The sequence below is a fragment of the Heterocephalus glaber genome, unplaced genomic scaffold (genome assembly GCF_053883595.1).
Source record: "Heterocephalus glaber isolate CG9 unplaced genomic scaffold, H.glaber_assembly_v1.0 deba00001428, whole genome shotgun sequence".
NCBI classification, from domain to species: Eukaryota; Metazoa; Chordata; class Mammalia; order Rodentia; family Bathyergidae; genus Heterocephalus; species Heterocephalus glaber.
The window spans coordinates 24,741,809-24,756,889 of NW_028258293.1; the positions used below are offsets into that span (position 1 = coordinate 24,741,809).

The following is a 15,081-nucleotide window of genomic DNA, read 5'->3' on the forward strand; positions in this document are numbered from 1 at the left end:
AACCTATGGAGGAAAAGGATGGAAAAGTATGTGTGTGGTGTGGACCTGGAGGAACTAGGATAGTCATTCCTGGAATTTGGCCGAGAGGAAGTGTCTAAGTAGAGCCCACTCCCTTAGTTCAAGACTTTCTTAAGAGCCCCTTGCCTGGATATGGGTTGTGCTTATCCTGTGATTTTGTGAGAGACATTCCCAGCCGTGGTGGCAGTCAGCCTTCTCCTTCCATGTAAAGTCTGGGCTTGCCTTGTGGCCAGCTGGGCCCTGATCCAGACATTCCCAGGGTCCAGAAGAGCCAGTAGAGCCCCCATGGTGAAGGGGTTAGGACTAGGCCCCATGACTTGGCAAAGACTCATCCTTTGGAAGGAAGCTCTGGTTCCTAAACCAGTAAGACTCCCATGTGGGAAAGTCTGGCCTGAGACTTTACCTGTCTCTGCCCTGCAGGAGTAAGGGAGCAGCAGGTGAGTCCAGGAGGCATTGCTGCAGAGAGGGCTATGTGGGAATCTGATAGCTTCAGGTTCATTAGTGGCTGGGACCAGGTTAGAGCACCAGATTCTCTACTCCAAGAAATTCTAGGATATAACTGTGGTCCTCACATGGAACACAGAAGGTTCACTTACCTTGGGTCCTTCCTTCCTTAAATTCAGGTAAGTAAAATCTGTCCTCCTTTTCTACCACCACTGTTTTAACCTGGCCACCAGGGGCACCATCATTGTGGCATCTGATCCCAGTCCCTTCTACTATAACCTAGTTGATGATCCTCTGTGTCCTTAGTGGACATCAGATGTTCCTAGACTGAATTCCATGGAACCCAAAGTATCTTCCCAGGGATCAAGGACAGAGGAAAGGAGCCACAAACTTGGGTCAGAGAGACCCAACTTTATACTGATCCAAAAAGGGATTAAGTTCCATGAGCCAAATTTCTAAAGCTGTGGTAGACCAGCGCTAGAAGGATGGATATCAGGGGTACCAGGAAAATGCACTGGACAGAGAGGGAGAATGAAAACTTAGAGAAGTGGATCTGAGCTTTAAGAAAAAGCTGTCACAAATGGATTATGGAATGGGAACTTTGGGTATATGTTAGTGAATGAATTGGAAAACAATCTTTCCATATTTTCATCCTCCTGGCTGACATCTCCACTCAGATGAGGGGAACAGAGAGGCTGTTCCGCCAATGGAGGGATTAGGCTTAGACAACACAAATGACTTCCCCATGTGTCTGGCCTGATATGGAAACATTTCATCCAGACGAGAAAGCTCTGTCAGAAGAGCATGGTGTTCAGTCAGATGAATTTTGACTCAAATTTTATCTCTTCTATTTACCAGTGACCAGGAGTTTGTTAAACTCTCAAAAGCCAAATTCTCTGATCCATCATATGGGAAGCAGGCTCCTGACCACTAGGACATCCATTGTGTAGTATATGACAGATCTCTGTGACAGTTCTTGACTTGAAAACACCATAACATCTTAACCTCTGGCCCTCACCCCCACCTTACTAAACTCTCTCTAGAACTGGTGCTTTCCTCTCACTGGGCCTATTTATGCCCTGTAGGGACAGATCCAGGTGGAACCAGAACATGGAGCTGGATCCTGCACTTCCTGCTTTCAGTCGTACTGTGCTGCTCTCTAGGCCTGGGCCATTTGTCCTGCTGGGGGTGCCAGGTCTCGAGGCCCTGCATGCCTGGCTTTCTGTCTCCATGTGCCTACTGTACTTGGCAGCTCTGATAGAGAATTCTCTTCTACTGAGGCTGGTGGCAACTGACAAGGCACTTCAGACTGTAATGTATCAGCTACTGGGGCTTCTGGACGCTGCTGACCTGATTCTGGCCACATCCACAGTGCCCAAAGCTCTGGCTGTGCCCTGGGGCTTGTCCAGTGAGATCTCCTTTGGAGCCTGTCTAGCTCAGCTCTTTGTTGCCCATGTGGCCTTCATTGCTGAGTCCTCTGTGCTGCTGGCCATGGCTGTGGACCGCTACGTGGCCATTTGTCAGCCTCTGTGCTATGGGGCCTTGCTGACCCAGAGCGTGGTGGGCTTAGTGGCTGTAGCCGCTGTGACCCGTGGTGCCTTCGTCATGCTGCCCCCTGTGGTCCTGCTCCAGAGACTGCCTTACTGTGGGCAGAGGGCCCTACCGCACACCTACTGTGAGCACATGGGTGTGGCTCGCCTGGCATGTGGAGACACATGCCCCAACGTCTGGTATGGACTGGCCACCACACTGCTCTCCCCATGCCTGGACCTGGGCCTTATCACTGCCTCCTATGTCCTCATACTCCATGCTGTCTGCAGCCTGCCATCTCAAGGTGCCCGTCACAAGGCCTTGGGTACCTGTGGGGCCCAGGCCAGTGTCCTTGTTCTCTTCTACATGCCTGCCCTCTTCTCCTTCCTAGCTCACCGTTTTGGTCACCACACAGTGCCTGACCATATCCACATCCTCCTGGCAAACCTCTACGTGGTGCTTCCCCCCGCCCTCAATCCTGTGGTCTATGGAGTACAGACCCAGCAGATCACTCAGAGGCTGAGGCACTTGCTTCGGCTTTTCTGGGCAGGGCCACTGAGGAAGGTGGGCTCTGAGAGGGCTTTTCCCCAGGAATGAACACGCGCTGCATTTTCTCTAGTGTTAGCCCTCTGAAGTGCAAGCAATGTGTGGAACTCGTCTGGACAGAGCTCTGACCAAGGTGCCTCCAGTTGCTGCTCCTATGTGGCCCTGTGCTCACTCTGACCTATTCTATTCCCATGACAAAGGAAGAGTACTCTGAATCGGCCTCTCCCTGCATGGCTCTACCTGCACTGTCCACTCCTGCTCTTTACAACTCTTCATTGACCTCCACAGCTACATCACACACATGCCAGTTATGTTGGCCCTGGACACAGTCTGAGCACTAGGATCTTGTTTTTCTCCATCACTCTACCCAGACAGACTCCTGGATTAGTGAACAGTGGCTCTGAGAGGGGCTTTTGTATAGTGCCTGGCACTAAGCAGGAACTCCATGCTTGCTGAAGCCATGAAGACAGGAGGGTCTGAGGAAATGCTACAGTGTGAATAAAGTAGAACACATCTCTGGAAAGTGACTTGTTTTCTGACCCGGCTGATTGTTATCTAGGACTCGGTAACCGGAGAGATGGCAGACAATACTGTGGCCACTTCCCTAGGCTGGTTCCCATCTTGGATCAGATACTGAGGCTACTCCTACTTTTCTACCTTGTGTCATTGGCCAGCTGTAGTTGAAAATATACTGAAGAAGACTCAAGCACCCACTGCCACGCTTCATGTTCTATTCTCCCACCCATCCCTCTCTCCCTCCCTTCCTCCCCATGGTGCTGCAGATCTAGTGACACTCACCCACCCACAGCTCCTGGACCTGTTTCCTACTCCATGCAGTTTATGTTTTTAAACTCACACTTCTATTATTTTCCTAACCTCCATTTTCTCTGGAACTCATGGTTGCAGGAAGGGCAGCTACAGGAGTTAATGGAGAATGAGTATCTGGCCTTGGGCAGGAAGGGAGTCAGAGGGTGAGATAATAATATGACACCACATCAAGGATTCCCCAATCCAGCCCTGCGCCAGACTCTTCTAGAGGCTTCATATGACTTACTCTACTAGGAATATGCCAGCAAAAGAAACCTAAAAGATGAGATGAGTAACAGATGACCTTAATGTTATGTGGCCATAGTATCTGAAGTCAGAGGTGCTATGAAAAGGAGGGAAACAACAAAGGATGAAGATAGTAGAGCTATAGAAAAGTGGGATCATACATTGTCATTAGGAAATCATATAGACATTTGCAGGAAACCTGGCCTCTCTTAGGCACTTAGGTGGATATAAGACGCTTCACTGCCTGAGATGTACTCAAGTGAGATGGCAGAGAAAGAGAGCAATTTAAGGTGCCTGGCACCACTGACACTGAGCTGTGATGCCTTGTCTAAGACTCAAGAAACAAAATATTTCTTCTCTATAGGAATATCCACTTGAGAGGTCAGAGGAATTGAAGCTCAACAGCTACTTATGGAAGAAAAAAAATATTGGGTAGGGGCTTTCTTGGAGCACCAGCAGTGACCACGAAGCAAGACTAGGGAAAGTAGGGGGAGCATTTGATAGTAGAGTGGGATGGAAAAGTTTAGAGAACCTAAGATAGTGGAGGAAGCAGATTACTGGAGGCAAGGGCAAGTGTGTAACAGGGCAGTCAGGTGGAGTGTTGCTGAAACAGTCCTCCCAGGTGGACCTTCTGGCCCTCGTCCAAGGACACACAGTTAAGTAAATGGCTTCTGTCCTTGAGATTGAACAGGTAGGGTTGCATTTCCTTCTAGAGTCTTCCCTTTCTCAAAGTTAGAGAAAGACCATAATCCCCACTGAAAGGCCCCCATTCCAAGGTCCCCACAAGAGGTGTCAAGTTTGCCTTAATCTGTTTGGACAAGAGGCCTGGCAGGGCAGGGCAGATCTCAGCCTGAAGATAGACAAGGATGAGCCTGTTTGTAGAGGGAAATCCACTCCCATCCATGTATGGGGGCACCAATCTGTCATAATCCTCTTCCCCACCCTTTTGACCCTCTCCACATCTTCTCAGGTTCTCAGCCCTTTCAGATGTCAAAATCTGTGCCCCTGTGGACTGAGGCCATTCATTTGCACTGGAGATAAAAGCCCAGGGGAGCCCCAAGGTCTACTCCACTTCTGCAGCCTGGGCAAGATGCAGCCTGGCTCAGCTCTTCTGGCCACTCTACTGCTGCTGCCTCTGGTGCTCCCCAGAGAGCTGCAGGTACAAGCAGAGGGTGGAGGAGGCCCCAAAAGGTTGGGAAGATGGTCCTGTGCTTTGGGCTGGCTTCCTTTTGCACTTTGATCAGAACTTCCAGGTGTCCAGGAGATGGTGAAGGCAGAGAGAACTGGGAAGGAAAGGAAGATGACCGGGACACTTTTGCTTTGATTTTCCCTCTGCTTCTATGGGGATAAGGTGAAAGAGAGACAACGATAGAGAAAAGAACTCTGGACTGTACACCTTGCTCAGTTAGGAGGTCTCATTTTCTATAAGAAATTTGCCAACTTCTTCCTAGACCTGAAGGTGGCCTGCCCGGGCTATCACAGAGCCTGTCTTAGCCTCACCCCCAGAACTGTTTCACTGGCGTTTCAGAATAAAGGCATAGTCAGGGTAAGTTGTGTGTGCCAGGGGTAGAAAAGCTCTAGGTGAGACTTGTGAGGGAAGTACAGAGGCCACACATTTAATTCCTGAATGCTCTATAAGGCTTAATTGAGAAATTGGGAAGGAGCCTTCCATTTAGTGTACGCGCATCCAGCTTTCCAATGGGACTGGCAAGATGGTTTGAGAGAACTAGGAAAACTCGTGTGAGTAATTCTACTGTATACCTACAGCCATTATAGCACTATTTCTGCTCCATGCCTCTCTAAATCTCCTCTTCCTCCCTCTCTCTCAGTGTAAAGCAATAACATAAATGCCATAATTTCCACTATTATATACCCCAAAATACTAGAACACAAGAGAGATTAAATAATTTACCCCAATGTCAGGAGCCAAAATGAGAACTCAGGAAATCAGGTTGTAGAATCAATGGGTTGGGATCTATGTAAATATGAAAATCATATGATAGACAAGGTGAAGAAGACTCCCCATCATGCATCTCTTAGCCCTAGAACATTCCTCATTGCTCTAAAGAGCTGAGACAAGGGAGCATTTGCTGGTTTTACTTCACCTTTTTGGCATGGGCTGCATACCTGCCTTAACATCACTTGCAGCTCTGCTGCCCTCTAAGTTATAAGAGCACAGGATCAAAACAATCGTGTAACCTAGGGGCAGCTTGCAGCCCATTGTTTTTTAAACATGTGACTTCACTGGATATTTTTAAGGTCTCAGATTATTTTGACATGCAGCATATGGATGAAAATTCACACTGTAATGTTTTTGTGAATGTTAAATAATTAGTCCAGACTTTGATGATTTAGGGTGCTGTTACTGCTAATTCCCTTCTTTGATGATTAGGAGTTCTCTGCTGTCTTCAAGACAAGGTGAAGCTGTGGGGATCTACAAACCCCCAGGGCAAAGATACTGTGGAAAATTGAATCTCCTTAAACTCGACCCCTCACACTTCTCTGGAGGCCAGCTTTGCTCTCTTCCATGGTGCCTTAAGGAAAAGCTGGTTTCCATCTATGTGAACTGCAGTCCAGGAGGTAGGGTGAGAGTGGCCCAAACACTAGGAGTTAGACACAGATACAACTTCAGTTAAAGGAAATTAAAAGAAGGATGACTGAAACCCCTGGTGGAAGGGTGTCTAGATAATCAGAAGGACACCCTGGCAGAGGGTTCTGTGCAGTGCCCTCTTTTCACACACTCCAGAGCAGGCTCAGCTTCTCCGCCTCGTGTTTGCCAACAGTGCATTGTGGTACAACATACTTTATTAAGCTTAGTGTGCCTATGGTACTTTTACAGCTGGTGAGAAGTATGTCAAACCTAGTAGATGAGAGTGGCACCTGCCAGTGTGTGGCCCACCTGCCCAACAACTCCATCCTTCTGGAGCAGCCGGAGAAACTACAAAGTGCAGTCCAAGAGCTCTTTGACAAGTATGAGCAGGAGCTATCCAGGGTCAGCGCTGGAGCTGTGGGCTGGGGCCGGGCTGGGGCCGGGCTGGGGCCGGGTTGGGGCTTGGAGTTATCCACTCATAGGCTCTATGGTGTTCAAAAAAGGGATGAGTCCTGATAGTATGGCAGAAGCTTAAAAACTGGATAGTGGAGCCCTTGTCTTAGAGATGAATCCTTAGAGGGGAAAATAGGAACAATTTTTGGGATCCCTAATGGTAGTAATAGTATAGAGAGGCTTATGCAGGGGTGCTTACCACATTTATGGCCTAACTATTGGCTATGGATCCGCTAGATATGCACAATTGCTTAGGGTGTCTTCCCCTAGAGAGCTCCTGGGGAATCTGGAAGTGATGTGGCCAGACTGGAAGCTGGGAGTCTGTCCATTCATTCTCCTACCCTCTAAGCCAGTCCTGAGGGGTGGCTATAATCAGGGAAGGGAGAAAAAGGTATAAGTGGTATGAGTTTAAAAGGTTTTTTCCTGCAGCATAAAGAAGGAAGTGAGGTCCTGAACTGTGAAACAGGGATAACACTAAAACTCACATCAAGGGCTTAATAGAAGCAAATGAGAAAATATGCAAGTGTTTTGCAAGCTGTATGTCCCTGGAAGGATGTAAATGGATAGGAAAAGCCACAGAGGTTGACATTTGAAGGAACTGCTTGTCCATTCCCCATGCCTAGGCCTGTGAGTATGTACATGCCATGGAAGATAAAGGCAACCAGGCCCTGGAGATGAGCAACATGCGGGAGTTCAGGAATCCCAGTGCCATCGTTCCTTCCTATGAAACCCCAGCCTTTAATCTGCTGCACCTGGAGCTCAAGAGAATGCAGGAGTTGGCAACTCAGCTTATGGCCAAAAGTGGAGTTAATGGGTCCACAGACCTCCTCCACCAACTCCAGGAGCAGGTATGTGGACAGATTGAAGAACCCCCCCCCCCCCCGCCCCTTCCTTTCATGGCCTTCTTTCTTATCTAACCTCACATATATGACAGTTTCCAAAATCATTCCTTTCTCGGGAAGAAGACCCTGAACTGAGAAATATGAGAGCCTGAGTTCAGTTCTTGAGAACATTTTGCAATCCACATCCTTAGCATCTTGTTTCCTTAGGTGACCAATGCCAGCCTCACCCTCAGGCTTCTGGTTGACACTGAGCAGAGCACCAGAGCTTTCCAACAGGAGGTAGATGTCCTTGAGGGCCGACTGAGTGTGAGAAGGAAAAGAAGCATGAACCGGCCTCCAGATTCTCTGGTGCACACCTACCCCCTGGTAAGTTAACTGTATTTCCCAAGAGCTTGTTTCCCCAGGGACTCTGTGGAGAGTACAGGATTGGAGACAGTGAGCTGGGGGAGGGGTCAATAAAGACCTGGATGGGAAAAAAATCTTCATCTTCTTTGTTTAATGTGTTACCAAGGAATGGAGACCAAACTTGGTATATTTTCATACTGGGCACACACTATACACACACATGTGGACACCTCCTATTCAGAATACACATTCACCTCTATTCTTCAGCCAGTCTATGTATATAATTGTGTCCACCCCTGGTGGCTGAAAATGCTCTCCAGTATACACAGTTATACTTCACACTGCTTTCTGTGGCTTTGCATTCTGCATGTAGCTCACACTTCACTTGCTCTCCCCTCTAGGTTCTTGTGCTCATGGAGGCCTCCAGAAGGTCAGCAGACCTCTTGTGTTGCAGCTCAATTGGAGGGGCTTATCCTACAAGGCAGGCATCTGGGGCCGAGACTCAGCACCCAATTCAACCTCTTCCCTTTACTGGGGGGCCCCTCTTCGTCCAGACGGCAGGTGAGTCCTGAGTGACATGTTTTCCGCAACCAAGTTCATTCCAGAGGTCTCCTACCCTTACCCTAGAAGGCTGATTTATTTATTTTTTGTAATTCTTGCCCAGCTTCCTCTCTCTATTTTAGTATGCTTCTGTGTAAATCTATCCTAGACCTAATTGTTCACCTCCTAACGCTCTTCTCATGGCACAGGTGTGGCCCAGCATGCCCTAACTTCCTTTAAAAATACATTGCCTGAATTTTAAAAATTTTATCATGATTTAAAGATTTTTTTTCTCTAATCTGATCTTAACTCATCTATACTTTTGCCTTACAAACCTAGGTTTCTACTTAGGAGAAGTTTAGAGACTGGCACTGAGGAAACTTGAGACTTGGAGTTAAGCTGATTTGAATTTAATTCTCAGTACTCCCACTTACTCCAAGTGACCTTGAGAAAAAGGATCCATTCTTTTTGTTTTTGTTTTTTTTTTGGTACCGGGGATCAAACTCGGGTCCTTGTGCTTGCGCAGCAGGCGGCAAAGCCACTGAGCTAAATCCCCGGCCCAACCATCCATTCTTAATAATCTATAAAATGAGGATAGGTAAATTTATGAGAAGAGTACATGAAATAATATGGAAAAGTATGGATAACATAATAGGTACTGAGAAGAAATTTATTAGGTAAAAGAAAGTCTAAATGAGTAGATGACTGAGTCATTCAACATGTCACCCTGGCGAGGGAGTTGCACATAACTCATGAAGTATTTTTTTTTTTTGCGAATTCCCTCCCCGCCCCAGTATGTTTTTCTGGTACCAGGCGGCGAACTCGGATCCCCGGCTGCGCCCCCCCTTCCAAACCTTTTAAAACTGATTGATTTTTTTTTGTATTAAATTCTTTTATTGGTACATTGTAGGTATACAACACAATTACATTTCTCATTGGGAATTGTACCTCTACATAATGCATCTTGGTTCTTATTGTTTCCCCATTCCTAGCCCTCCCTTCATGCCCTCCACCCTTCCCTATTTACAAAGACTTTATTTCCATTTTTTCCATTTCTCATCATTTTTCCTTTCCCTTCTTTCCTTTCCCCTGCCCCTCCCACTACCCCTACCCCTTTGGACCTTTTCTTCCTATTTTGCATTATCGATTATTCATTCTAATCATTGGTACATTTTAGGTATACAATAGAATGACATTCATCATTGGAAATTTGCACCTTTACATAATCTCTCTTGGTTCTTATTTTTCATCCTTGCCCAGCCCTCCCTTCAACCCCTCCAGTCCTCCCTATTTACAAAGATTTTGTTCCTATTTTTCCATTTTCTCATATTAATCCCATTCCCTTCACAACCCCAGGAAGCAAAGCAGAATGAACCCATCTGGCATGACAAGAAATTAAATGTAAAGGGGGAGAACCCAACAAAAAGAAAAAGTCATGGCAATGACAAGTCAATACACTTCAGTTATAACCATCAATGCTAATGGTCTCAATTCACCAATCAAAAGAAATAGACTGGCAGAATGGGTCAAGGAGCAAAATCCAACAATATGCTGCATACAAGAAAGACGCTTAATTCAAAAGGAAACTCATAGACTGAAAGTTAAAGGGTGGAAAACAATACTCCATGTGACAGGAACCCAAAAAAAAGCAGGAGTAGCTATCCTCTTTGCAGATCAAGTAGATTTCAAACCAACGCTGATTAAGAGAGACGAAGAAGGACACTCCATCCTTGTAAAGGGAAGAATCCAAGAGGAAGAGATGACAATCATAAATATTTATGCACCAAACACTAGTGCACCCAACTATATAAAACAAATACTAACGGGCATGAAAAGTCATATATGCACTAATACAATTGTAGTGGGGGACCTCAGCACCCCACTGTCACAAATAGGTAGATCAACTAGACAAAAAATAAGTAATGAAATACTAGAACTCAGTCGAACTCTTGAACAAATGAACTTAACATATGTTTACAGAGTGTTCCACCCCACAAAATCAGAATACACATTCTTCTCAGCTGCACATGGGTCATTCTCATGAAGTATTTCAAGTAAGCACATGTAGAAGTGTGGTAAGATCCAACTGAGTAGAAGATTCTCAGAGAGAGGGATAAATGTGGGTTGAACCAGTTACTGAAGAGCCCTAGTTAAAGCTATGTGAAAAAGATGAGCATTAAGGGTAATAATTCCTCTCAATTTGTATACAAAGTTGAAAGTTTTCAATGAAAGTTTTCAATATGTCTTTGCCCAGTGAATCTTCTCTTAATTGTGGTTGATGAGTTAACACTTATTGCCCAATATTAAGAAATGAGAATTCTCATAATCCAGGATCATTTAAGTGACTTTCCAGAATAGTCAAATAAGCATACACTCCTTGGATCCAGCTCCAGCTCTGTGTCTTCTACAGGACACTGATATCTGAAGGACAGGTGGAGGCAGTAGATTCTGGGCACAGAAGACTGTCCATAAACAAGAAAACATAATCACTGCTATTTGTTCATTGCTCAATTGGATATACTGTACTTTTGCCACATAATCTTAACCAGTCCTGACAATCAAGGAAGTACATTTTTTTATTACTCCTTTTATAGATTTTACTTATAAGCTTTGTGACCTTAAGCAAATTACTGAACCTTTCTGATTAAAGTTAGATTAATCTCCTAATCTGTAAAGATAAAACTTTACAGGTTTTTTTTTTTTTTTTTTTTTGAGACAAGATCCAGCTCTGTATTGCAGGCTGGCCTTGAACTTGTGGCAAACCTTCTGCCTCAACCTCCTGAGCACTGGGATTGTAAGTGTGTGCCATCATGCCTGGCTTTTATAGGGTTTTTTTTTTATCACAGTTAAATGATAACAATGCATACAGAGGGCTTAACAGATGTTGTAGCTATTGGTTTTTTAAAATTACTGCATTGCTATTTTTAGAACAACTATTTATTTTTTCATAGCATGTAGTAAGTAAAAGATGGATTAAAAATCAATTCTGTTTGACTTGAATGCCCTTGCTCTTAATTGGTACACCAGGCCACCCACTTTTACAGCACTTTGTTACCCTAATTATTGCTGTCACTTATTGCTTCTGATGGGGGGCTTGGCCTAGGTACTTTGACTACTATCGGCTACACAAGTCCTTTGATGACCTCATGCTACTGAACAACTATGAAGAGTGGAAGATGGGCTATGGTGATGGGAGTGGCAATATGATGTACAAGAATTTCATGTACTTTAACTACTATGGCATTGGCGACATGGCCAAGGTGGACCTTTCTTCCAACACCCTGGTGCTGTGGCACCCATTGGCCGGTGCCACCTACAATAACCGCTTCTCCTATGCTGGTGTGCCTTGGAAGGACATAGATTTTGCAGGTGATGAGAAGGGACTGTGGGTGCTCTGTGCCACCGAGCAGAGCAAGGGCAACCTGGTTGTGAGTTGTCTCAATGCCAACACTCTAGAAGTGGAGAAAACCTGGCACACCAGCCAGTATAAGCCAGGCCTGTCAGGGGTCTTCATGGCCTGTAAAGCTCTATGCCTTACGCTCACTGAGTACTCACCAAGAGGAGATCTTCTATGCTTTTGATACTACCACTGGGAAGGAGACCCACCTTAGCATCCTGTTGGACAAGATGTTGGAGACGCTGCATGGGATCAATTACTGCCCCTCAGACCACAAACTCTATGTGTACAATGGTGGCTTTCTGGTGAATTATGACCTCACCTTCCCGACACTGGAGCACAGGCTCCCAAGAGCACCAGCCCCAAGACTCTCTGGGGCTCGTGCTCCACCCAAACCTGTTAAACTCAATGAGAGTTCTGGAGTATTAATTTGAGATAATTGTTTATTATTATGTAATATGTTACAAATAATTGTATAATGATTTTTTTTATTTGAAAAGGAAAATGAGATGGTGAAATCATTAAAGCCGTACCTTAAAAATTCTAAATCTTATACATAACACCAGGCTAGGAATATAGCTTAGCGGTAGAGCACGTCCCTAGCATGTGTAAGGCCATGGGTTCAATCTCCAGTACCACACACACAAAATTCTGAAACAGAAAGTCCTGGTGGGTTTTGAGCAAAAGAAAGGAGTACTGTAATTTATCAGTCTGGCTTCTGAATAGGAAGTTAGGAAAGCAGGACAACCACACAGGAGGTTTTTGCAATAGATCAGATGAGAGATGATAGTGTCTGGGACTAGGGTGGGAATAGTGGAGCTGCTAAGAAATAGATTCTGGATTCTAAAGGGGACCCATAAAGATTTATGTGCTCCTCACAGACAATCCTTCCCTAGCCTTGACCTTACCATCATCAAGAATGGAGGACAAGGCTACAAAGTTCCCAGAGCCTCTAGCAAGCCCACTGAAGATCCTGTTTCACTACCACAATCTGCCACAAACATAAGTCTCAAGAAAAAAATTATGAATAACATGAATTTTTGTTTCTCCACTAAGGTATCTTTTAATTTGATTAAATTTTACACCTGTTTGCCTTACTTTATATAAAAAGTCCCAGCTCTCTGGGTCATCTTTTATATTTTCACCCCACTATGCTCTGAAAATCCATTGTCTGATTCAATTTTCCACTTTTACCAATTCTCCAAACCTTCCCACCCCCCTACAATTTGGAACTCATAATGTAGCAGCAGCACAACCCTCCTGCACAGAACCTTCTTTCTGAAGGTTCCTTACCCTTACCCTGGTATACCAGGTGTCTGCCCACTGAAGATACTGCTTCTCCAGGATGGTGGCTGCCTCTTTCTTTCTCCATGGTCTCAGAAGTGTATAGGTGTCATTCTTGTATCTTCCTGTTGCTGCTTGACTCCAGTTCTCCAGTTTTAAGAGTATCACTGTTCCATTATATAAGCATCCCAGGATAAGTATCACCTAGTAAGCTCACCAAGGTTATATCCAACTCTGCTTCATCTCTGGAGGCAGAAAAAAGTACACAACTGTGCTAATTTTATTTAAATTTATTACCAAAAGCTTTAATTGGACTCCTGGTAATCCTAACTATATATTTCCAGTCAATAACTCTCACTAAATTTTGCATCAGGATCACTAGAATAGTGTGCCAAAGCAGCTTTCTGAGCTACAGTCCAAGGATATCTGACTCAGTAGGTCTAGTGTGATGCCCATACTTCTCATTTTTCAAAAGTTTTCAGGTGCTATGGGTGCTGCTGGCCTGGAGACCATACCAGGAGGTCTACTGGCCCAGTCAATTCATTATTTTTTTTTTTTGATATGGCCTTTTCAAGCCTTTTCTCCTTTTTTTTTTTTTTTTTTTTTTTTTTTGCTTTTCTCAAATCTTCAATACCCATTTTCCTATCCTGAATATCAGCTGATATTTTACCTATTTTAACACGAAGACAAAAGGGACCAAAAAGGACTTCCACCAGCATCCACTGACAAAGAACCAACTTCTGTCTGTACCTTATGCTTTTCATTCAGTTATAAGAATAGATTTTCCATGTTCTTAAATCAATCTCTTCTCTTGGGCACTTGCTCCTGTCATTTCTAATCTATCTACTTAAAGAAGGACTTACTCTTGTGTTCGTTTTCCTTTTCTCTGGCACCATTTTTTTCTTCCTCATTGGACTATTTCCATCAAAGGACAAAACAACATCATGCGGTATTCTCATTTTAAGAAAAAGCCAAAAAGCACTACAGTGGACCCTTGACTTATGAACTCAATTCATTTGCGAGGGCTGGTTGTAACTCACTAACTACCTAATCTTAACCAGTTACTGATTTTTAAGTACTTTCTAAATGCTGATAAGTTCTAGACTTGAGTTGTAACCAACTCAAGTTGGCTCTAGGATAAGACTATTTTTCCTATAAGTAACAATTGAAATACCTATATTGAATTCCAAACTTCCCAAAGCCCCCTTAACTAAACTTTTCATAATAAAAAAGTTGTATAATGTGTGTAATTTACTAGAAACACCAATAATTTTCTAGTTTATTCACCAAAAACTTATAAAATGTGCCTAGTTTACCAGAAGCAATTTCATACTGTACTCACCATTCAAGTTGACAACTTTGGTTTGCAGGAAGAGAGAATGAAATGGCAAGTGATTATTGTTTGGAAAGAGAGTCCCTTTCCATAAGAACATTAGGAATCTGGCTCTCTGGTGTCCTTTTTTCTCCCTGGGAGAGTCTGTAGCCCACTAGGACGTGCTCCTAGCTCACTAGATCTATACCTTTTTGGAACTGAAAACTGGTCTAAGTTTGTCTGTTTCTGTCTTTTCTTTAACACTGTTCTGTAGTGTGACATGACATTGTCATTAAGCAAGTGAATTCAATGATTGGCTTTTTCTCTGTCTGGGTGGGTCTTCCCTACAAATGTGTGTAGCTCTGTCCATTTTTTCAGAATTTCCTTTATTTCAGAAGAACTTTGCTGCACTGATTGTTGATACTCCCCCTCCTCTGCAGAAAGCTCCTCAGCTGCAATTCTTTGCTCAGCCAGAACTTGCTGAAGTTCCTCTGTAGACAGTTCCTCTGAGTGTTCCTCCACCAGTTCCTCAACATCACTACTGTCTACCTGCGAGCCTGTGGACTCTACTACAGTGACAAAGTCATCATCTATAGGGTCAGTTGAAGGCTCAGGCCCCTCTACAGAGACTTCAAAGTCTCTCTCCTGTATAATTTTAGACCACACTTTCTTCCAGGAAGATCTTAGTGTCCTTAGAGAGATATTAGCCCAGGATTTTGCAATTAAT

At 44.4% G+C, this 15,081-nt stretch overlaps 2 protein-coding genes across 2 annotated transcripts; both read left to right on the forward strand.

Moving 5' to 3' along the window:
• The first annotated feature begins 1,572 nt into the window (after positions 1-1,572).
• LOC101715537 (olfactory receptor 52D1-like) lies at positions 1,573-2,589 on the forward strand. Its single transcript, XM_004863480.1, has one exon. It carries the CDS (start codon positions 1,573-1,575, stop codon positions 2,587-2,589), a length of 1,017 nt encoding a protein of 338 aa, XP_004863537.1.
• Positions 2,590-4,681: 2,092 nt separating this feature from the next.
• LOC101715180 (olfactomedin-4) lies at positions 4,682-12,192 on the forward strand. The gene is given in 8 exon segments (XM_013064935.2): positions 4,682-4,750; positions 6,431-6,583; positions 7,258-7,482; positions 7,684-7,774; positions 7,777-7,842; positions 8,223-8,382; positions 11,465-11,881; positions 11,883-12,192. Coding segments are annotated over 8 exon segments (1,491 nt in total).
• Positions 12,193-15,081: the final 2,889 nt, after the last annotated feature.